At 44.8% G+C, this 25,147-nt stretch overlaps 1 protein-coding gene across 4 annotated transcripts in view; it reads right to left on the bottom strand.

The window, feature by feature from the left end:
- Positions 1 to 24,645, bottom strand: part of VAV3 (vav guanine nucleotide exchange factor 3) — a 352,019-nt gene extending 327,374 nt beyond the window's left edge. For 3 of the 4 annotated variants that reach the window (XM_025417450.3, XM_035717928.2, XM_035717929.2), the window contains exon 1: positions 24,353 to 24,645. In XM_025417450.3, coding sequence (XP_025273235.1) covers positions 24,353 to 24,556 — 204 coding nt within the window. In that variant the 5' untranslated portion in view covers positions 24,557 to 24,645. Of the gene's footprint in view, positions 1 to 11,310; positions 11,404 to 24,352 lie in introns of those variants that run through there. The other variant, XM_035717930.2, reaches the window with a different exon arrangement.
- Positions 24,646 to 25,147: the final 502 nt, after the last annotated feature.

Genomic DNA, 25,147 nt, shown 5'->3' with positions numbered 1-25,147 from the left:
TTTTAAGGAAACCTTAGCTGGCCAAGTGAGTCACGAATGAGTCACAGCTCACCTCTGAAGTAGTCACAAGCCTGACTGTGACTTAGGGCACTAAGCCTGAATTTCAAGTTGGAAAAGAATGATGGGTGAAAGAAAGCCAAGGACTGCCAAGGATGCCAAAGAAATCACTGGGAAAATAAGGACGTCTTAAGAACAGACTCCCCTGCACTTCTTTTCCAGGTTGGAATTTATGGCTTACACGTCATCCATACCACAGAAAAGATAACCCACATCACACACCACTCCTTCCCCTGCTGATCTTGTGACTTCATATACAAGAACTAAAAAGGACACTGAGAATGCCTCCTTTAGACTGCCTTCTTCATGCTACCAATCAGATTTCCAAACACTGTGCACAATGGGAGGACCACAGTGGTTACTCAGATTGCCACACCTCACAAACAAATGGGTAAAGGCCAAGCAAGGGAGACAGAGTCTACACACAACCACCATCACCACCTTGGGGAGGAAAGGTCCATCATTCATACTATAACTGTGTTCTTAACACACATATAACCCACGCAAATAACAGTATTTGCGGATTTGAAAAACATATCACAAAATATGAGATTATTTACCCAAAAAAACACCACTGCCCTTGAGATGTTACTGATAGAGGCAGGAATGAAACCAGCACACGACTTACTGGATCCTTCCATGATAACTGGGGAAGGCATGCCCCCAGGCCTTTGCATGAGTGCAGCTAGTTACTGCAGCAGTTAGTTATAACCATCAGCACAAAGGTTTTTCTGCAAACCAAACTTCAAGACGGAAAAAACTGTCCCCTTCAGAAAGAGGCTTGTGGTTAGGACAGGGAAGGAACAGGAGAAAGAAAAGAGGAAGCAGGCATGGAGGGAAGAGCAATCCCTGTACTTCAAGTGGTGAGTTCCAGCCCGGGGATGCGCCCAGGCCAGAAATGGCTGCTCTTTTCTTCCATGTTTCCTGTTTAGATAAACCCAGAGCATTTGTGTATGATTATCTCATAGCACTGAGACCATGAGGTGCTCAAATATCTCAAATATCTCAGGCGTCCCATAGCAGGGAAGTAGCTTTGATGACCTCAAGAGTGCCCAACATATTGGGTATTCAATCAGAGAATCTACTCCCCTTGGGGCATCTGACACTGATTCAGCTTCATGTCCCTTCTTCTTGATTTGCCCCCATTTCTGAAGAGCCAAAGTCACTGGCCCCACACATATCAAACTGAAAAGAAAAGTCAATCCTCAGGCCTTGGAGCAGCTACCCCAAGCAAAAGTGTTTCCAGAACTTGGCATAATCAAGACTCACTTACATGCTTCTAAAGACACTGGCAGAAACTCCAGGGCATCCGAAAAATGGGAGGGTCAACAAAAAAAGGCCACAACCTTTTGCCAGGATGCCCATAATTGTACCACTTGATAGATAAATGGATTTTAAAAATGTGGTGTGTATACAATGGATTAGCATTGAAAAAGGAAATGTTAAAACACGGATGGATTTTAAGGATACTATGCTAAGTGAAATCAGCCCGTCACAAAAGTACAAACATTGTACGATTCTACTTACATGAGGGACCCAGAATAGTCAAATTCAGAAAGGCAGAAAATAAATGGGAGTTGCCAAGGACTGGGGCAGGGGCCAGGGGTGTGGGGGGGGCTTGTTGTGTAACGGGTACAGAGGAGTTTCAATTGGGGAAGAAGAAAAAGTTCTGAGGATGGATGGTGGTTATGGTTGCACAACAATGTGAAGGTCTTTAATGCCACAGAACTGTACAGTTAAAGGATTAAAATGGTAAGTTTGAGGTTATGTATCTTTTGCCACAATTTCAGTAAATAAATAAAAACCCTCAGCTTGGGTACACCTCCAAGCAGGTTAATTTTGGCCCTATGCGCTTGCACACTAGATGGACAATCCAATTATGCATAGTGTCTTCTCTCTCAAAGAGCGGCACTGAGGTTATCACTGCCTTCTTCCAAATTTATCACTTTGCAAGGGTAGCAGCCCCAGTCCCCTCAGGCCGTAACTACAGACTCTTTCTTTCCACACTTGCATATTCAAAACTTCTGATCTTCCAGTTCCCCTCTGAGGCCCATGTTCCTGGCACTCGGGTGCTGAACATGTACGGTGCCTGGTAAAGTCAACAGCACCTCCACAAGCTTTCATAATCAGGAGTGCTTAGTCTGGCGCCATAGCATATGTTGCAACCACCATTTCTGTGTGATTGCTGTGGGCTACGAGGACTATCTTCTAAGGAAGATTATCCTTTAGTCCTCACATTTGTTCTATCTGAACAAGTGATTCCAGATCTGTTCCCCATTCTTTCTAAAACCCATGCCCCTGGTGGCCTGTGAGGACCTACACTTTGCATGGACATCTCCAGACACAGAATCCCTGTATGCTTTTATGACCAGGTCCTCAGTACCTTACTTTTACCAGGAGTAGGACTTAACCCCTCACATTAAATTTTTCTGTGCCAATCCAATTTTCTTTTTAGAAAGACTCAGAGGGTCCTCTTCTCTTCGACCTTTGAATGATCATAGTTGCAGGGGGGAAATGAACAACTAGCTTCCCAAGTTAGATAACCCCAGGTAGGACATGACTCCCACTGGGCCACATCTAACCTAGAATGTGCCTCCTTTCCCAGGCCTTCCCTTGCAAGTCCAGCTGCATGAAGAACCTGGGCATGAGCTTTCAGGGTACAGGTGATACCTGTTTGTCTAATGACAGCAACTTGTCACCTTGAAATTCAGTAAACTCATCAGTATTCTATGCTTCTATCTCAGGGCTTTCCCTCTTAAATGCAAATTCTCTGTTACTGGTTGGTACTACTATCCCAGGGCCACCACCACAAGCCCAGTGGTACAGGAAAACACTTTATACTAAAAGAAGGTGCCTTCTCGAGGCACACGTTAACAATGGCCAGGCTCCACAGCGAAAAGAAAGTCCACTGCATTTCAACCTCTACTGGCAAAAATCCTTATGCAGTACACAGGATGCAAGTTTCCAAGCTGTTCCTACTTCAAATTCTAGCTGAATCTTTAAAGGGGCACTTTGCAATTTCCTGGATTTTTTTGTGAAAAACTTCCAGATCCTTTGCTGTATTTCTATAAGCCCTTTACCCTTTCTAAGTAGTACTACAAGAATGAATCTCCTTTTCCTTTCATATCTCACATATCTGAACCTTTCTCTTGGCTTAGTCTTTTCAGTCTGCCACTGCTCTTTTCAGAAGACCAATATTTCTCCAAACCACTCTAGTTCCGTCTTGATTTCCTTTAAAAAAAATTTTTTTTTTAACAACAAAAACAACACCTGGGGGCACCTGGGTGGCTGGCTCAATGGGTTAAGTGTCTGCCTTCAGCTCAGGTCCTGATCTCAAGGGAGCTAGCTGTATGAAGCCCTTCATGGGGCCTCCCTGCTCAGCAGGAAGCCTACTTCTCCCTCTCCCTCTGCCTCTGCCTCCAGCCTCTCCCCTGGCTCAGGCTCCAACTCACTTTCTCAAATAAATAAAATCCAAAAAGAAAAAAAATTAAAAATTAAAAAAAAAAAAAAAAAAAAACCTGATCTCTAGAATCTGAGCATTTGCAGACACAGGCCTTAAAATCATCTTCTTCATGTTTGGGTTCACATTTCACAGACTCATTTGTCTATCTAAACCCAAGAACTTCTTAAATAAAGAGGCTCTCATTCCTTTTTTATTTTTTCATAATAAAATCTACCACTCTTCTATACATGAAGCCACAGTTCTAGGATGGCCTGAACTTAGAGAAATCAACAGATCCAGAGCAAATATAACTCCTGTTTCAGTGCAGAGGAGCTTCTGATGGGAGTATTAAAGTAATGCTTCTATGCCCTGAGGCAGTAAGTAGCTCTGTTCCTTCATCTGCTTGACTTTGAGACAGTCTCTCTGCAGAGAGGGTGCTTTCTTGGTCTGCGTATGATTGGTGGTCTATAAAGATCTTAGATAAACTACACAATTACATAAGATTCATCCCTCCAGGGCCTTCCTTTGGCCTGGAATAAAATTAACTGAATGTGGTAAAGCCAATTTATCACTTCCTACCTTGTCCTCATTTACACAATTTAAAGGAGGAACCTCACACAACAGCATTCTTGAAACGTGGTCACTTTTGCAGTACAAAGTTCTGGCCAGGAATTTTGGCTAAAATACACAAAAGCAGAAAATGCTAGTCTACCCCAAATGACTAAAAAGATCAACACCTTCCTCAGCCTCACCTAAAGCACCAATCCAAGCAGAACCCACAAAATACAAAGTTTAAGTGCCTCAGGCCACCCACAAAACCCAGCTAGGATCAGTGCACCCTGCACTTGCTAAGGCCTGAGTGCCCATCACAAACAACTGTCCCTGGTTAATCCACCTGTCTATGGACTAGACCACAATAAGCTTCCTGGTCCCTAAAGGTCAAAGTAGTAAATGCTCTTCTTCCTACTGAGTGAGAAACCCAATGAGCAACAGATACAGAAATCAGATGCAGACGTGAACTTTTCATTGAAAAACACCAATATATACCGGAAAATGTGGCTTACAGATGACAACTCTCCTTTGTTCCCCTCCACATTTCCGTTTCCTGCCCCATCTCCTATAGTGGGGTTGGAGTTGGGGGGGGGATTGTAGGCCTCCCCCTTGAAGGCAGAACCTGCTCTGCTTAACCTACCTAAGTTGGTAGGTTAAGCAGAGAATCCACCAGACAACAACCACGCTCTCTGCAAGTAAGTAGGGGCTCAGAGAAAACACCCAGAAGAAGCTGAGTCATATACCCAGGTATTACTCTAATCCTTCAACAAAAGTTCGTCCATAGGGAAACATGAAGTATGAGGAAAGAGTTTGTCCTCCAAAATGTATTGCTCTTATAATGTCAGCTCATTAGATCTTCAGTGCCTAATAAGAGCTTTGAATACAGCAGGAGTTCAACAACTGTTTGGATAGTGAGTGGAAAAAATGAACTCACCTCGAATGAATAAAACACAGTTTTGAACTTGCGGAGGCTAACAATGTAATACAAAATAGGTTACATGTCTGGGAAATGCAAACCAAAATGGCTGGAGTTCTCAAGTGCCAGGAAACGTATTGGGCATAATCTAATCTTTTAGGAATGCTCATCTTCATCATTAAGTACTACTGCAATTTGGGTTACGAGGATTCTCTGCCCAGCCTTCTGGATGGTTCAGGTAATGTTATTATAGGTCTTGGATGAAGGGTGTTGGCAAAGATGAAAGACTACTTGATGCTAAACTATGCTTGCTGTAAGTATTTGCCCTCTTCTCTTCAGACTTGCCCTCATTAATATAGAAGATTATATAAGAAAAAAGTAGGCAAGATCTTACAAAAAAAAAAAAAAAGAGAGAGACAGGATCTAAATTATAAAACATTTAGGTTTTTAAAAAATCCTTGGAAAACACTTTGATTTTGATATTTAATTTCAAAGTAATTTGAAGTCACAAAGGCTTTTAACAAACTATACCTAAAATTCTTTCCTACGTTAATTGCTAATAAGTTATTCTGTACCTATTATTAAGTTACTATTATATTTATTTATACATTCCCAAAAATTTATTGAGCACTATGTGCTGGGCATTGTGCCCATCCCCAGGAATTCAGCAGTGGATAAATCTATGTGGTCTCTGCCATCATGAGACTTAGGTGTAGCATGAATATCAATTTCTGAAACAAATACCTCTAAGGATGCTAAGCCATAATAAATGGAGAATTTGAAAACCAAGAAACAGGCAAAACAGCAAGTTCCAAGTCTAGAGGGAAAAGATAGGGTGACAAATTCTGGGAATAGAAAAATATCCAACATGGCTGCAGCAGAATGAGCAAGAGAGAAGAGCTTTGAAGCTGGAGAGGACAGTAAGGTCAGATCTCAAAGGGCCTTCTTTACCCTCAGAGATAAGGAAGCACTCTAAAAGTTACAAAAGAGTTCACATGATGGGAATGGGTGTGTGTATGTTAAGATTACTGAAAACGCAATTGGGAGAATGCAGTGGCAAAAAAGTAGAATATACACAATTAGGAGGCAGTGGGCCAAGTGATGGAGGTTGGGGAGCACAGATGGATTCAAGAAAGACAGTGAAGGCTGAGCAGTAAATACTTGGCACCAACTAAGTACTTGGCAGACACTGTGAGGTGGCTACTTACATCCCAATTTACAGATGAGAAAACAGATTTAATGAGGTTAATTTGCTCAAAGTCATTCAGCAAATAAATAAGAATCAAACCTAAATGATACCAAAGTCTTTGTATTTGACCAAAACTTTAGAAATTTGCTCTTATGACAATTAGAAATACTTTTCTGCAAACCATCGGCCAGCATATTAACAAGAGCTGCAAAATGTTTATGACCTTTGACCTAGAAGATTCACTTTGAAAATAAAGTTGAAAGCCATAACCCAAAGATGGGGAATAATACATACAAGGACATTTACTGTCAAGCTATCTATAAAAGAACTGGAAGTAATCCAAGTGACTCTATAAACAGGGAGCATATCAAGGGGACTATTCATTATTTTCACAGCTGCATACTATTCCATTATCATTGCCAACATGATCCTGAGAAAATTACTGAATCTTTCCTAAAATTCAGCTATAATAATTATGCTTAGTGAATCTCTCAACTCTCTATGGAAACAAGCATTACTAATACTAACCATAATCCTATTTAGTGAAAGGACTTATTGCCACTTGCTGATTAAGAGTTCACAATGTACAAACCTGAGAGGCAGGAACTCATCATACTTTATGTCATCCAATCCTCATGAGAACCTAAAGTATAGACAGTGTTATTCTCTGGAGGCCACTAAGGTAACAGAGAGAAGTGAAAGAGTCTGCCCTAGATCATACAGCTTATTAGTAGTACACCCTAAATTTTAACTGTAAAGCCCACGTTCTTTTCAGTATGCAAAGCCAACCCCTGGTTATCAAGGAGAAAATGAAGGTTCAGAGAAACTGAGCTAACAGAGCCTCAGAGATCACAAAGCTAATTAGTGATATAGCCACGATTTGAATGCAAATCTCCCGATTCCTGGTAGATTGTTTTCTCTTTTACTATATCACAGTTGTCAACAGGTAAATATAACTATGGAAACTAAATCACTTTTAAAGTCATAATAGTCAGGGCACCTGGGTGACTTAGTGGTTAAGCATCTGCCTTCAGCTCAGGGCGTGATCCCTGGGTCCTGGGATCGAGTCCGACGCTGGGCTCTCCACAGGGAGCCTGCTTCTCCCTCTGCCTGTGTCTCTGTCTGTCTGATGAATCAATAAAAATAAAATCTTTTTTTTAAATAAATTTTTATTTATGATAGTCACACAGAGAGCGAGAGAGAGAGAGGCAGAGACACAGGCAGAGGGAGAAGCAGGCTCCATGCACCAGGAGCCCGACGTGGGATTCGATCCCGGGTCTCCAGGATCGCGCCCTGGGCCAAAGGCAGGCACCAAACCGCTGCGCCACCCAGGGATCCCAAAAATAAAATCTTTAAAAAGAATAAAGTCATCATATTCTAAGGCCTTTAGATTCTATTACCCTAAATAAAACATCAGCAGAAAAAATACAACAGAAGAGAAAATTTGCCAAAACAGAATGTTATCATTCCCAAAGGACTGTGGGAAAAGCCCTATACCATGGAAAGATTAGATGAGGCGGGAGAAGGAAAGGGTCCCAAATTATCACGAAGTACCTACCATATGCCCGGGGCTATGCTAGACATTTAGCCTGAGTTCACTTGCTCTCCACAACACTATGCAGGAAGAACTATCCCTATTTCACAAGCAAGGAAACTAAGATGCTGAGAGACTAAGGGATTTGCCTGCAGTTGCTCATCTAGTGGGATGGGATCTGAACACAGGCCTGTCTGATGCTAAAGTCCATGTTCTTTCAATATACCATGCTGCCTGTTGTTACAAGAAAACTGGCAAGGTATGAATTGTATATACATTCATACATATACATATATACATACATCACACACGCACATATGTATGTATTTTGCATCCTGTGATTAAGATGAGGGACACAAAATCTGGCATTCTTCTATTCTTTAAGAATACAGTATAATACATATATAAAATATGTGTTTATCAACAGTTATTAGCAGGGCTTCTGATTAACAGCAGGCTATTAGTGGTTAAGTTTTTGGGAAGTCACAAATCGTACACAGATTTTCAAATGCACAGCAAGTCAGTATACCTAAGCCCCATGTTGTTAAGAGTCAACTGTAATCATTTTTTCAATGTTTTGTCCATTGTCCCCAGACTTTGAGCTTCAAATTCTGACACTTTGTATCCTATTCCCACAGATTCCCTGATACTACTGTATCCAAGGGATGGATGGATAGAGCCAAGGTAGACAGGAAAGGATGGAGAGTTGAAGGCAAGAGAGCAAGGCCTCTATAAGAAGTACTTCACAGGAAAAATTCTGAACTCCATCATTTTCCAATTTTCCCTAAAAATTTTTTTAAAGATTTTATTTATTCATGAGAGAGCGAGAGAGAGAGAGAGAGGCAGAGACACAGGCAGAGGGAGAAGCAGGCTCCACACAGGGAGCCCGACGTGGGACTCGATCCTGGATCTCCAGGATCATGCCCTGGGCTGAAGGAGGCGCTAAACTGTGGAGCCACCTGGGCTGCCCAATTTTCCCCAAATTTTAAGGACTAATAGGATTTAACTTCTCTTGAGGACTTGAGTCTTAAGTATTCTGTTGTGAGAAAAGTAATGCACGCTTACTCAGGAAACCAAGTAACCTTGGGCAAATCACTGCATGTATCAGAGAGCTCAGGCTGCCCACTTTTAAAACCAAGGAGCTGAGCTACAGTTACCTCTAAGGACTTTTCCAGCTCCATAACTGTATGACTCTTTGAACGATACAATCAGTAGCTATACTGGTCCATTTAAACAGGACCTATTCTTCCCCAGAGCCTAGTGTAGTATGTTGATTAGTTCGGCAGCATTCTCCATAATTCAAGATTAATTTTTTTTTTGAGTTTTTGAGTCCATGGTTTAATAGGGTTGTTTAACTATTGTCAATTTCACTTCCAGCTGTCCCTCTTTCTCATCTTAACTTGCAATTTGTCATCTCCCTGGATTTAAAAAATAGGCTTAAGGGAAAGGATTGGCACATTTACTGAGTACCTACTAAGTGCCAAATATCAAATATGCATTACTGCAATTAATTTCATCCCTTCAACATTACATATAGGTATTTTATAAATGTGGAAACCCAAGAGCAGAATGCCCAAGGTACCCAAGATTATTAAGTGCCATAGCGAGGATCCAAAGCCAGGTTAATATATTCAAGGCCCAGGTGCTTTCAACTACACAATGCTGCCTCATGAGTTTATGGGAAAAGTCCTTAAGTCAGAATCTAAGAACTCTCTAATGGTTAGTGTAAAAGAAGTTTAGCTTATTGCATTTACATGGAATATAGAAAATTATTTTCTCTCTTCTATAAAGAGATGATGCTATTATTAAATGTATTTTTTCATTTAGCTTTATTTTATATAAAGCCCAGCAAGGCTTTAGGTAATTCCCAAAAAGGTAAGCTTACCGAATAGCTTAGGGCTAGCTAGATAGGTGAGAAATTAATTTATATGCATCACTGAAAACTGGTGAACCATTTATTAAACATGGAAAAAATTACATCCTTTACCAAGTTTCTAATTACTCTTCTCTTTGCTAAGGTCATTAAATCAGACTGAGATCTGATCAGGTCTCAATCAGAAAGACTGAGAATTCAATAAGGATTTAACTATCGGAGCCACCACATAAACCCTCCTAAGAGTCCAACTTCACATTTTAGAACTTACAGAAATGAAACTGATGTTAACGGCAATTATGACACATTCTCTCCTTAAATGGGGTCTCTGGAAGCACCCAGATCTTTCATGTGAGCGCTCATTCTGAACTCCAAAGATCCCCTGCTTCCTCCTCATGAGGATAAATGCGACATTCTACTGAATCCCCAAGTACAGTTTATGGGAAAACACAAGGCTCTATTTTCAAGTACTCTCATCATAAATAATATCAAGCACTTCTTGTGTGGCTGACTGTGGCCTAAGCTTACTTTCTTTAGCCAACAAATGCTCTCTCATATTTGAAGGTCAAATGCCAGGGAATTTAATAACTTTCTGCTAAATCTACATTTTGGAGTATCAGTGTGACAGAACTATCCTTTCTCTGTCAAGCACTGCACACACGATTAAGGAAAGTTGTCTTACCTGAATGATAACATTACCCACACCCGCCGCCCTCCACCCCCCAAAAAAAGCTTGTAAAAAACAGATGCTCCAAGCTGGCTGCAAAAGGGGCAGGCAGCCTGTTGCCACAGGGAACTGAAAAGGGGGACTTTCTGGTTTCTGGTTCACTGGTGGACGTTTACTCAAGCACACCCCTGGGCTCTGGAGGCCACAAACCAAAAAGAATACCTCTAGTGTATAGTGTCCAACTTCTCAGAATCAAAGTTTTCATAACACTTGGTTCTCTCTGGGCTTCTAATTTATTAAATATTCTCTTCAAGACCCAAAGCTCTCCAAGAAAGCAACAAAAACATGTGCATATTGATGCACACCTGTAAAGTCTGGGACAGTTGCTATTTCTAGAAACAGTAACAGTGGTCACCACCATGGAGGGTAGATGGGACAGATTAAGGGCAAGACTGAGGAGGATGGGGTAGTAATGATAAAATCTAAGTGAACTTGCAAGGACGGCAGCAAAGCTGGGGACTCTGTCTGGGATTTACAGAGCTGGAGTCTGACTCGGGGAATAAGATGCCAAGAGGGTGACAGGAGGCACTGCAAAGAGGTGATGAACACAGTGGCCAGCTAAAGTGAAGCTGGGCAGTAAAAGCAGGCTGGTGAGTGAGCTTCTCCAACAGCTCTCTTCAGCTCAGAAGCAAGAGTGGGAAAGCCTGTGGAGGATGGTACTGTAGGGCAGGGGTGGCCGGCCCATCCAATGTCACAGCAGGTGAAGGAACTGGGGATGAATGTAGAAAATCTGACCACATATCCAAGCAGGACTCAGGAGTATGCAGCCAAGAACAAACAGACCAAGGAAAGGAGAAGTATCAGTCAACAAGTAGCACAAGGAAGACCATGAATGGTTAGGTAGGTGGGAGGGAGTGAGAGGTGGCAAGTCAGGAGGTTAGAGGCAGAAAGAGAACAGGCCTTAGACACTGTTATGTTACATCCCCGTTATGTAGTCTGACTCTCTATATGGTCTCTGCTCCCACAATGGTTAAGATCCTCAAAAGAATAGTCCATCATCGGATATCACAGGCCACTCACCAAAGTCATGTAACTTAACATCTTCGTGCCAAATGCCATGGCCATATTCCAATATTAATGTCAGGGAGAGTATTTCATCACTGCTCAGAATAACTGTCCTGTTGGGGACATCACTGAGATCTGAATGTCTTTGCACATTCTTCATCTCACACACACTCTCTCTCCCCACCCAGTTTCTTTCTCAAGCCTTCTTCCTCTCCTGTAACCACTCATGCCTCTATCCTCTTCCTGGTGTCATCTCGCTCACCCAGCTATGTGCACTTTTGCACCTGCCTCGTAGCATCCAATGACTTACTTCCGTTCTGCATTTTGCAAAAAAAAAAAAAAAAAAACCTGACTCGGGCTAAATCTGCTTTCTTCCTGCCCCATAAATGCAGAAAGTTCCTATAATTTATCTTTAGGACTCCAGTGCCCTGCACATAGAAGATTCTAGACAGATATCTATGGAAAGGACAGAAATACCTTGACCCATGCACATGTCATACACTGCAAGTCAGCAAAATTACCAATGCATCCAAAAATGCATTACCCGGGACCAAGCATTTGCCATGCTCATTCACTCTAACTGTAGTCTCCCTCCCCATCCTCTGGTTTTATAAAAGCATTTCTGAAGCAAAATCCAGGCTGTGTAGACTAAAAGCCACACTGGGTCAGGGACTGAGTTTTATTTACCTTTGAATCCTCAGTATCTACTGTAAAACCTAATATATAGTAGACAAATTGATGACTTAATGAACTCATATGCACAAATTCTTGTAAAAATAGAATGAAATAGAAAGTGGAGCTGCTAAGAAATTAACAAAAAGCAAATAATCCATGAACTAGATCATCAGAGTCTAAAATAAATGTAAACCGATTTCATTAGTTTAGGCATTTCTATTTGAAATACAGTAAATTTCAGTACAAGGAATTACAAAGTCATTCTGTACTTGCAGGGCAGGCCTGGCTTTTCCCAAACATATTCCCAGTAATTTCCTCACACAATTCACCATCCAAGCACTCAGCTTGGTAGCAGGAATGGGAAACTTCACAGCATTTGGAATTAGGACAACTGGATTCAAGTCCTGTCTTCACCACTTCCTGTCTGTGTGACCTTGAACAAAGTCCTTTAGCCAGTGCACATCTCCATTTCCTTCTCTGTAGAGCAGTGATAAGATCTTGTTCTTCCTGGCTCTTAGACTCATGAGGATCAAGGATGTGGGAGAAGAGGAAGGAAATAAAATCTTGCTGAGTACCTACTATGCCCCAAGCATTTTACAAATATTATTTAATTCTCACCACAATCCTGCAAAGTAGGTATTACAATTTTTTGCCTATGCAGAAATTGAGACGCAACAAGTAATTTTCCCCAAAGTCATCAAGTTCGCCAGAGCTGGGATTCAAATATATCTGACTCGTCCCAAAGCCCTCTTCATGCAACCATAATGCCTCCTTAATGAGCTGTAAATATGCGTAAAAAATTTTAGCTGCTATTCAGCATATTACTGGTATGTCAGTATTTGCTATTATTGCTATAAGCATGGAAGGCAGAGACAAAAGCAGGTATTTGGTAAGGCCTCATGTTAGAGACACAGCTGAGCTTCTCAGGTCCCCTGACTCCTGGCCTGAAGCCTTTTCATTAAACCATATTGCCCCATGCTCCCAGGAAAAGGCTGACATTAGTGGGCACAGAGGCATGATGCTGTTTATTCAAGCCAGCTGTTACTGATCTATTTTAAGGCAAGCACTTTGAAAAATCATGGAAGGTGAGTATCAAGTGTTTCATTGACTATTCCATATTAATTGACCCTTTAGAGAACTCCCATGTGAGCAGCATATCCCGCTGGCTTCCTGTTAAGCAAGCAACTCAAAGGCTGAGTACAATTCTTGCAACACAAATTTTGAAAGCATGTTCAGATAGCAGCACAAAATTCTAAAATAATTTTCTATGAATACCAAAAGTATCTACTACTTTCCTATTCATGGTTCTGTCCACTAAATACTTAAGATTGGAGAAAGGCAAAATGCCAACTTGTGACTGGCCTTCCCACAATGCAGGATCTATATTAACAGGGTTGCGTGAAGATATATATCAGGCTAAATAACAGCTAATAATAGGTGTCCATGCATTTACAAGAAGAATGGTTATAATAAAGGGAAAAAAAAGATAACCATTTGAAAGCCTGCTATTTAAAACAATGACGTTTCCCCTGCCTGGGGAAATGTAGGCACTCCTGAGTTCACCCAGGAACAGAGCACAGAACCTGTGCGCAGGACCACATGTAACGAGGCACAGCATTAAAAGGCCAAAAAGGATGAGCTACACTCATTCTCCTGCTCTCTCATTAACTCTCCTCATTTTTCTACCCAATTTTATTTCCTTTCACCATCATATACCTGTCAGAAGTCTATCTCCTATTGTACACTGCATAAAATGATGTGTGTATAAAATCATCCAGTTGATACATTCAATACCCTGAAACCAAAATTATTACTCAGTGACTAGGATGGAGGTGCTATTGTAAATAACCACAAAACCAACCTGAGAACATTCTTCTAAGCAAAGACTGCAAGAGAACAATAGAAGGGGGGTGTGGATTCACTACAATTCACATTCAGATGTTCCAATAGTCTTGCTGAAGGAAGTCAGGTGGCTTTATACAGAATTCTAATTCTGATCTTGGCTCCACCCTGAACCACTTGCTAGTACAAGTTACTACACTCCTCTTAGCCTTGGAGAGCAGCTATCACATGCTGGTAACAGTGATGGTTTCATTGTAGTGTGACAAGGAGATAATTCATGCAAAACGTTAACACTCTGCCTTGTAGGTTTCCGCAGAAGTAGTAGTAATCATCATAGTTTAAAAAAAAAAAAAAAAGAATCAACATTTGTGAATTTGTTATGCGCCTGTCACAGAGCTAATTCATTTGGTCCTCACAGCCACCCTAGGGGGGTAGGTTCTTTTATTATGCCTATTTTAGATATGAGGAAGAACAACATACAGTTCTAGACACTTTCTGAAAGTCATTCAGGTGGCTGACTGGTAAAGTAATATTATCTATTATTAGTAATGGCACCCAATGAACAGATGTTTTTGAATTTTAATGACAGAGTGCCAAGTACATCTTATTAAAATTTATAGGTATGTTTGAAAAAGTGGTTAAAAAAGTTATCATTTCTCATCCATCCATGAATTTAGTTTATGGCTATTTACATGTATTATGTATGAGTCTTGGCATCAATTTCTGGAGCTGTGTAAATGAACAAGCCCATGGCAGCCTCACGCAGGTCACAGCCTGGAATGCACACAAAGTATTGCAAAAACAGTGCAAGGAGGGTCACGCTCCACCTATACACACTATACAGTGTGGCACAAAGCAGTAAGTTATCAGCCAGGGTGACTCTTGAACTACATGTTCAATCACACATGTAAGGGCATTTCAAGCAGAGACACGGGCACATGCAGTAAGACAGGACATTTAACAGCACAGCTCATCTGAGAAGCCACAAAAAGCACAGGAAGCAAAGTGGAAGAAAACTTTGAGAAGTGGAGCAGACACCTCTAGCAGACTAGACAACAGGTCCTTGCAGGCTTACTAAGGAATCTGGATTTTAGCCCCTTGTCCACCAGGAACCTCCAGTTTTGAGGAATTACCTGACTCCAGTTACCTGACTGCTTCCCCAGCAGTTCAGAGAAACCCTAGGAATCCTCAGTCACTCTCCACCACACCCAGTGTTCAAGCAAGCCTTTGTGACTCTACTGTGAAAATATATTCTGAATCAAATGAGGGTACTGACAGCATTTGCGCAAACGGTAAGCTCCAGAAGAGAACAGGTGACACAGGAAAGCATGGGGTAGAGTGACAATGGAACTGGCCTTCGCTAGGAGCACTGATAATCCACCCAATGAACAGGAGAGAAAGCATCATCTATGGGCACGGACGCAAGAAGGTGAGAATCTGAGGAAGTTTTCTGACAGTATGTTTTCTCAGTAGAATAGGAAGCAAGGTTACCAGATGAGAGGGAAGAGTGGAGACAAAGGTGAAGGAGACTCAACAAGAAAAAGTACCAGGGAGGTGGGAGGATGGGCAAAATGGGTGAAATGCAATGGGAGATGCAAGCCGGCGCTTATGAAAGAAGTCGCAGGGATGAGATGAAAGGTACAGCATAGGGAACATAAGCAACGGTATTGTAATAATGTTGTACAGTGACAGATCCTAGCTGTACTTGTGAGCATAGCATGTGATGTGTAGACTTGGCGATTACTAAGTCACACATCTGAAACTAACGTAACATTGTGTGTCAACTACACTTAAAAAAAAGAAGGGAGACGACTGGGTGGCTCAGCAGTTGGGTGTCTGCCTTTGGCTCAGGGTATGATCCCAGTTGGGGATCAAGTCCCACATCGGGATCCCGACAAGGAGCCTGCTTCTCCCTCTGCCTGTGTCTCTGCCTCTCTATCTTTCATGAATAAATAATCTTTTAAAATAAAAAAAATTAAAACAAGGTACAAGTAGTCATCAGGGAGAGTCAAAGTAAATGGTCTAGGGCAGTTCTGTAACTTTTTGGTCTCAGGGTCTTATTACACTCTTAAAATAATTATTGGGGGATGGGGTGCCTGGGTGGCTCAGTGGTTGAGCATCTGTCTGTCTTTGGCTCAGGTCATGATCCCAGAGTTCCATGACTTGAGTCGCACATTGGGCTCTCCTGCAGGGAGCCTGCTTCTCCCTCTGCCTGTGTCTCTGCCTCTCTCTCAAATAAATCTCAATAATATAATAATTATTGGGGAAACAATAATCACTGAGAACCCCCAGCAGCTTCTGTTTATGGGGATTATATCTATCAACATTTAATATACTAGTATTCTCAACTGAGAAACTATTAAAATATCTACAAGCACATAATCCGTGGTCCATCACAGCAAAGACATGAGCAGTGTCATGCAGGCTTTGGAGATTTCACTATACACCATGAGAATACTGAAGAAGGGATCCCTGGGTGGCGCAGCAGTTTAGCGCCCGCCTTTGGCCCAGGGCGCGATCCTGGAGACCCGGGATCGAATCCCACATCCGGCTCCCGGTGCATGGAGCCTGCTTCTCCCTCTGCCTATGTCTCTGCCTCTCTCTCTCTCTCTGTGTGACTATCATAAATAAATTTTAAAAATTAAAAAAAAGAATACTGAAGAAAAGGCAAATAATGTCTTAATTATAAAAAAGAGTTTTGACCTATGGAACTCCTAAAGGTATCTATCTATGGTAGATATACTATAGGAGTTAGATATACCTCCTAAAGGTTCACATACTTTGAGAACCTCTGGTCTAGAGAAATGCAATCAGATGGCTGGGTAGTGTGGGTGCCCCACTGAGGTTAAGGATCATAAATTTAAAGTGAGAACAGTCTGAATGTCCCAGGTTTTCCTCCAACAGATCCAACAGCTAAGATGCAGGCAGGAGTAAGTGGAGTAGGACTTAACCAGGGCTGCACTTTACTCAAATAAGTACCACAAATCAAGAGAAGCCAGAATTATAATGCCTGCAGTATTTAAGCCAAGGAGGAAGGAAATAAAGACATGAAGATGGTGAAGAGGTGACAGGATCAAGAGTTCAAAAGATTGTTGGATTTTAGGAGTTTGAGTAAGCCAGAAAGAAACAGTAGTAAGAGAACAGGATGCTTGACACAGGGAATACAGAAAGTAACTCACAGTAGCTTCAAACTTCACAGCCAAACTGAATGTGCTGTTTCCCTCTGAATCTGCACGTCCTCTATCCGCCCCCTCACAAGTCCCCCATTACCCAAGCCTGAAACACAGGCTCATTCTAGATACTCCTAACTCTCACTGCGTGGGAAAGGCCCCAAAGCCTTGTCCATCCCAACTCTCCAGCAAGTCCAACTTTCTGTCCTTCTCTACCCTGTGTGTCCCACGCTTTCTCTGGCATGGCAGTCACCGGCCACCTCCTCCCCTGGCTAAACTGCAGGAGCAGCCTTGCTCAGGCCCAGGTGAGCCCATCACGCTCATCCTTCCTCCTGCTGGGGGTGAGCTTTGCAGTGAATTCGGATCCTGTGATGGTCACCGCTGGAATCCGTGAAATGGTTGCACCAACAGAGACAGAGACGCCACCAGGCAGGTGTAGGCTATCAGTATGAATCTGGGCTCCACCGAGGTATGAAAAGTAGGTAACGTTACAGTGAGCTGAAAGGACGCGGGAAAGGGAATACGAACAAAGACAATGAAGGAGGCGATACAAGTTTCTATGGGATGTTTAAAGAAAAACCAGCGAAGAAACAGGAGAGGATAGTAAAAGTGAGGAGAGAATGAGGAATGTGCGGTGCGGTAGGAACCAAGGGAGGGTTTCAGAAGGAACAGAAGAGGCCCTGTCAAATACCATAGAGAGTTTAAGAAAAATAATTGGGAAAGAGTCTATTGTATGTGAAAACCAGGAAATTGGTATCCCTACTGAAAGGTGTCTGCATTACAAACGTGATACATTTATCCCCCACCCACAAAACAGAAACAACCCACCCATACTTTCCCACTTTGCTCACCCTGGCAGCCATGGGATCCTACCTCACCAATGACCTCTCAGCACTTTATCCTTTATCCCAGGCTCCGGTTCCCAGAGAGCCCAGGGTAAGTCATCAAGAATGCCTACAGGACAAGTGCTCAAGATGCCTTAACAGGACTTAACTACTTTATATGAAAAGATCAATTGGTATCAAGTTTAACCTCACGCTGACAGATTATTCAAGAGAATAATCTTACAAATGGCAAAGAGGTTCCTGATTCCTGAGAAGACTAATAAGGACATTATTTTGAACTGATTCACTAAAGCTGTAACTGTGCACACCACTCTTTTTGGACAATGACTGCCTTTTTTGCCTCCTCAGAATAACCCAGTCATCTTCACACAGCACCCCCGTGTTTGGGGGGCAAGGAGTGTAGACGTATTGGAATGCCCACCCTAATGCTAAAACTAATACAATCTTAGCTTTTAAAAAAACGGACAGTTATATATAGCAAAAATAAAGGGGTTTTTTTGTTCTTTTGTTTTTTCCTTTTTGAAAAAGTAGTAACAGCATCAAAATCCAACTGCACGTTAGAGCTTGGAAGGAAATCCTGAGGACAATAGTGGTGTACTCTTTTAGAAATGCTGCATCACCTACACTTGATGCTCAGAGTAAAAAACAGAAATCAATGAGAGGAAATGGCATGAAGAGGAGCAATCTGAGGGAGAAGTTTTAGGAACACATGAAATTTTATATTTTCTTATATATTTATTTTTTCTACATATACATTTTATCATATAGCAGTCTTGTATATGTATCTAAAACTAAAAGAGCTTTCAGTAAGTATAAAATTAAAATTCTATTGGACAAGAAAATAATTATCGAGATCTCTTGTCTTTTCCAATAGCCACCATCACAGACACCATACTCCCAGAGACGGGTCTATACTTGTATAGCTGTCTGCATTGATCCTCTCCTAGCTGCTCTTCTCCAGTGGGGTATTTACCCACCACACACCAAATTTGCTTCTGTCAAATCACCAAGCAATTTCATTTTTGACAGTCCATCCTCGTTTTACTTGACCCATCAGCAGAGTGAGCAGACATCCCAAATGCTATCTCCCAGAAAAACTTTATTCACTTGGTCTCCTGAAACCACACTCTGCTGATTTCACCTCCTGCCTCATGGCCATTCCCTCTCAACTCCTTTATAGGTTCTCATCCTTCTACCCTTGACACATGGGCAAGGCCAGTGGCTCACTCCTTTGACCTTTTTTCTACACTTCTCCCTAGGTGAGATCACCCGGACTCATGATTTTAAATACCACTTCTACACTGATGACTCCAAAATTCACACCTACAACCCACCTTCTCCACTGCCTGCTCAGCATCTCCACCGAGACGTCTACAGGGCATTTCAAACATAGCTGGTTTCACACCTCCCCGCTCTCTTCGGACATCCACCAAAAGCTATCCTTGCTCCAGTCTTCCCCATCTCGGTAAGGGCAACTCCATCTTTCCAACTTCCCAGGCCAAAATTTTGGAGTCATTCTTGGCTCTTCTTCTCATACACCTATGTGGTCTCCAACATGAAGAAGTCCTGCTGACTCTTTCTTCAAAACATACGCAGAACTGAACTATTTCTCACCATCTGCTCTGCTATCACTCTGGTCAGATCTTGCCTTCATCTCTTGCTGGAGGGACTGTATTAGCCTGACTGCTTCCATTCTTGCTGTTCTATAACCTACTCTCAGCACACAGCCAGAGTGACCCTTTTGAAAGGTCAGGAGCCCTCCCATTTCACTCAGAGTGAAAAATCAAAGTCTTTACAAGGACACATTAGCCTTAAAAATCTGGCTCCCATATTCTGACTTCACCATGGCCACTCCTTCCTACACTCACTCTCCTCCAGCCACAGTGGCCTTGCTATATTCCTCCAGTGTACACAGCATGTAATTGACCTCAAGACCTATGCCCTTGGTATTCCCTCTGCCAGCGAAAATCTTTCAAACATCCATATTCCTGCATTCCCTTACTCTCTTCATGTCCCTACTCAATTGTCACCACCTCAGAGAAGCCCTTCCTGACTACCTTCTATGAAACAATCACATTTTGCTCTAGTCCCTTACGGGGTTGAAGTCTCCTCATAGGACATGCTATATAGTCATTTATTTCTCTGTTGTCCATCTCCCCCACTAAGGTATAAATCCTTTTAGGGCAGGAATTTTGTGGCCTTTGTGTATTGCTCCAAGCCAGTATCTGTAACAGTGCCTGACACATAGAACCAAGTATTTGTTGAAAGCCTGAATAATTCATTTTAAGACAATTCAAAGTTTACTTATACCATACACAGTAGTAAGTAAAGTCATCAAATGTATTACTCTCATCCTAAAACAAATTTTCCATTACAAAATAGTTAAGATTAAAATAATCTCATTGATAGACCTATGGTTGGTTATATGCATTCAGAGACCTTAACCACTAAAAACAACATCAAGGCTATAACCTACGCCCTTTCACAATGCACTCCTGATACAACTCTCACAGATAAACAGTTCTGGGAGATAAGCGCCTGTGTGCTTTTTATCCTACCTAACAACCTTTTGGATGAAAAATAAATCCAATATATACAGATGCCAAGTTTCTTGGATTTCCATGAATCATCTAGACTTATTCTTTATAAAAGGAACATGTTAAATGGGTGACTAAATATTGATGAATGTCTACCTCTAATTCATTTTACTGTATTTTAAAGATTTTATTTATTTATTCATAAGAGACACACAGAAAGAGAGAGAGAGGCAGAGACCCAGGCAAAGGGAGAAGCAGGCTCCATGCAGGGAGCCCGATGTGGGACTCCATCCCGGGACTCCAGGATTACGCCCTGGGCTGAAAGCAGAGGCTTAACTGCTGAGCCACCCAGGCATCCCCCTCTAATTCATTTTAAATGAAATCTAAATCAGGGCCTTTAAAGTAGTACTTCAAAAAAAAAAAAAAAAGATTTATTTGAGAGAGAGCATGGGGAGAGGGGTGGTAAGGTGTGGAGGAACAGAGGAAGAGAGAAAAGCAGACTCCCCACTGAGCAGGGAGCCTCAATAAAGAATAAAGTCTGCTAGCAATGTAAGAACAAGTTAGGGGCAGATGGGGCTAGGCAGGAAAAGATAAGGGAAAGGCCCCAGAGTCAGGCTCCTGCCCAGCCCAACAAAACAGGTAAGACAGTAAAAACAGAAAAAATAAACCTGGCTCCCTAGCTCCAAAATGTCAGGGAGTATCCCACTTTAATGGCTACTAAGTAGAAACTCACCAGACTACAAAGACACAGGTCATTAAGTCCCTGCTCAAACCACAGAGGCACAAGAATGCCACTGGCTACCTGACTAGACTCACAGAAATCCTAGATGTAGAGAAATGTCATGGAGAAGATATTAACCAGAGGGAAGGGAACACCTTGTTGGGCTCATGACATTTGCAAGAACAGCTTGTTTGTTATTATGATAATTAGGAGTCCATCTTATTTGTTCTAGCTATAGACAAGATATTGACAAATCCACCCTGATATTGACAAGAAGTTTACCAAGTTCCCGGTCTGTTTCCTACAAAAGACAAGCCCTCAATGGCAACCCTGTCAGGACCCCTCTCACTTTTGAGAGCTTTCTCTGTATCTCTGTTTAGTAAACTTCTACCTCTTTGCCAACTCTGCTGGGAGATTCATTCTTTAACTCTGAGACATGAACCAAGCTCTCCCAACTCTCTGGTATCCCGGGGAAGCAGGTCAGGATTTCGCTAGGTTACTAGGTGATTCACTATACAATATGAATATCACTGATGGGGTTAGGAGTCTTATAAAACCAACCAGAAGCAGCTAGAAAGATGGGAGTAGAAATATCATCCCAAAGGGGTTTACATATTTTGCAGTTATTTTAAAATTTTGATTGTAACCTATTAATATGACAGTAGGAAAAAAAACATTTTAAATAATTTTACTAATACTGAACACCTATTAAGTGCTTGACACTGTAGGCCTGCTAAATAGGTCACCTTGTTTAATGAAACCATTAGTAAGTGTCATTTAAGGATTTAATGACAATCTATAATACAAACTCCTCTATCCAGCAGCTGTTCGGCTGCCTTCCCTCTCTGCAATGTGGTCCAGGACCAAGAAGGAAGCAGAGACAGACATCACCATATCCAACTACTAGCCTTCAGGGGTTCACTTTTGAGAGGAGCCCTCCCTCACAGGACATTACAGAGAAAATTGCAATGAATTTGAAACTAGAAAGCTCAGGACTGGACAGATTAATTCAAACGCAAAATAGCCTAAGGAAAGTCATTCAGCTGTTTACCTCTTTATAATCTGATGGCTTCTCTGATAGCACAGTATAATAATTCCTTTAGGGCTAGGATCCTGATGTGTTCATTGTGGGACCCCCAGTAGGGAATAGGATTCTTAGAGCACATATGTGCTCAATTTCCATTAATGATGCTTATAATGATGCTCCTCAGTGATCAAAAAGATTAAGTTACATTGACTATCTTCTACAAAGGGCAAAAACCCGTTTGAAAAGATTTTCATCCATTGTTAACATCCAAACAAAGGTTAGAAGATTAAAAGCGAGAGATCCTCAGCTGTCCAGAGAAATTGATTATTGAGAACAACTTATTGAACAAGCTTTGAGGGTTCCAGGAAACTGAAGTTTCAGGAAGAGCACACAATACTGTATTCCCTGCTGCTGGACCAAGGCATCCTGACCCGCACTGTCTCCTGAGACCATAGGCCAGGTGGAAAATGGTGATCTGTAAAAACTGGACAACCAACTGCAGCTCCCTATAGAACGTTGCTCAGAATAGCAACTTCTAGGTCAGTGGAAAGGTCTGTTAGACTGCTTCACGGGATATCCAGAATCGAGACAACTCTGAAGGGGTCCACAGATTTAGCAATCATCACCCGGGATTATGGGAAAGTCTGAAATAATTTATAGCCCTTCTAAATTCATGTGGTTCTCACCACTTACAAGCCTGCTCGGTCTTGGGGACTGCTAACCAGCTGACTGAAGGCAGACAGGACAAGCAAGGGACGCAGAACGTGGGGTGCACAGGGATTCTGGTGAAATGCTGACATCAAGAAGAGAAGATGAATGTGCGTGCTCCAACTTTAAATGCATCATTATTAAACTCTATGAAGTCAGTTCCATTGTAAAAGGCAGTGCTCTAGTTGCCGGTAGCTGAGGCCCTATCACTCAGGATTAGTGATAACTAACGTGTGTCTTGGAGGGGCTCCTCCCCCCTCTTAAATTGAGGACGGTTTTCTATAGGACAGAGAGAAAACAAAGGTGCTGAATGGGGTTTAGGATCTTTCTGCACGGAACCTTTCTGACAGAAGCACGAAAGTACTGCGCCTCGGAGCTGGGACTTTGGAGTTGCCTCCAGATGCGCACGGCCCCCAGAGTCCGAGTTGGTTCGGTCTGTGAAACCCCTGGAGGAGGCCCCTGGGCGCTAGGCTGCACCGGGCCACCTGGGCGAGCACCGGGTGAAGGAAGCACAATCTCTAGCGAAACTTCTCGTTTCCCGTCGCCGCTGGGGAGGCCGGGCGCGCCACAAACAGCGGCTGCCAGCTGGCCGCCGGCTCCGCGGGCTTCCCGGGACCGCCCGCCGCCCCCAGGGCCGCCGCCGCACGCGTAACGGTCCCGGAACGCCCTGCGCTTCCTACGCTCGCCCTCGGGTCGTGGTTCCTCTTTCAAGAAGACACGGGGACGGGCCGCAAAGCAAAGAGCAGACTAAACGCAGTCACCCCCATCGTCTCAGTGTCTCCCTCAGCAGCGGTGACAGAAAGGCCGGAGCAAACTCCTTTTGTTGCGCGACTCCCGAGCGCACCGAGGAGGGGACGGGCACCCGGCGAGGGTCGCCGCCGCCGCCGTCCGGGAGGCCCGCAGGAGGGGCCCCGCGCCGCCCGCACCCACCCGGCGTCGGCCAGGGCCCCGCGCCGCAGCCCGTCGGGCCGAGGTCCCCGGCGAAGGCGGCCCCGGCCCCGCACCCAGATGTGTGCATTTACACAAAGAAATTAGCCGGCTGGGGGGGGCTGCCGGCGGGGGGGCCCGGCTGGTGGGGGGGGCCCGGCTCGGGGGCGGGGGGGCTGCCGGCGGGGGAGGTCCCGGCTGGGGGGGCTGCAGGCTGGGGGGTCCCGGCTGGGGGGGTCCCGGCTCGGGGGCGGGGGGGCTGCCGGCGGGGAGGTCCCGGCTGGGGGGGCTGCCGGCTGGGGGATCCCGGCTGGGGGGTGGTCCCGGCGCGGGGCGGGGGGGCTGCCGGCGGGGAGGTCCCGGCTGCGGGGTGCTGCCGGCTGGGGGGTCCCGGCTGGGGGGGTCCCGGAGCGGGGGCGGGGGGGCTGCCGGCGGGGAGGTCCCGGCTGGGGGGGCTGCCGGCTGGGGGATCCCGGCTGGGGGGGGGGTCCCGGCGCGGGGCGGGGGGGCTGCCGGCGGGGGAGGTCCCGGCTGCGGGGTGCTGCCGGCTGGGGGGTCTGGCTGGGGGGCGGCTGCCTGCGGGGGGCGGGCGCGGGCCTCCCTACCTGGGACATCTGCGGCCTCAGGTTGATCTCCTTCAGGTTGATGGCGTGCGCCCGCAGGTTGTTGAGGAGCTGGCACAGCAGGACCCCGTCGCGGAGGGTCTGCGCCAGGTCGAACACCTGCGCCGAGTCCCAGGTCACGCGGTGGTTGGCGGGCAGCACCTTGCAGTGGATGAGCCACTGCGCGCACTGCTTCCACGGCTCCATGCCCGACGGCTCCGGGACGCGGCCCGGCCGGGGCAGGCGGCGACGCTGCGGCCGCGCTTCCTCCGCGCCCCGCCGACGCCGGCGGCCGGCCCCCGCCCGGAGGGGGGCGCGGGGGCGCGGGGGCGGCCGGCTCGGGGGCTGCGCGCGGGGCTCGGCTCGGGTCCCCGCCCGGCTGCTCCGCCGCCCGGCCGCCGCTGCAGCGAGTCCCGCGCGCTCTCCGTGCGCCCCGGCCGGCTCGGCGGCGGCGGCGGCGGCGGCGCACAGGCTTCCGACTCGCGAGCCCGGCGCCCGGCGACTGAGCATGCCCAGCGCGCCGGCCGGCCCGCCGCCGGCCGCCAGTCCCCGGGGGCGCCTGGGGTCGGGGCGGGGGGGAGGGGGGACCCGGTGCCCCCGCCCACCTCGAGCCCGCAGGTTGGAGGAGCGCCCCCGTGCACACGCGCGGAGACACACACGGACGCACGCGCACACACAGGCGGGCACACGCGCGGAGACACGCACACACGCGCGCGGGCACACACACGCGCACACACGCGCGCGCCCGGAGGTCTTCCGTCGGGACGGCCGCCGGGTTGGGGAGCGGGGAGGGGGGCT

This window comes from Canis lupus, chromosome 6 (assembly GCF_003254725.2).
Source record: "Canis lupus dingo isolate Sandy chromosome 6, ASM325472v2, whole genome shotgun sequence".
NCBI classification, from domain to species: Eukaryota; Metazoa; Chordata; class Mammalia; order Carnivora; family Canidae; genus Canis; species Canis lupus.
This window is presented reverse-complemented; position numbering and strand designations above follow the sequence as displayed.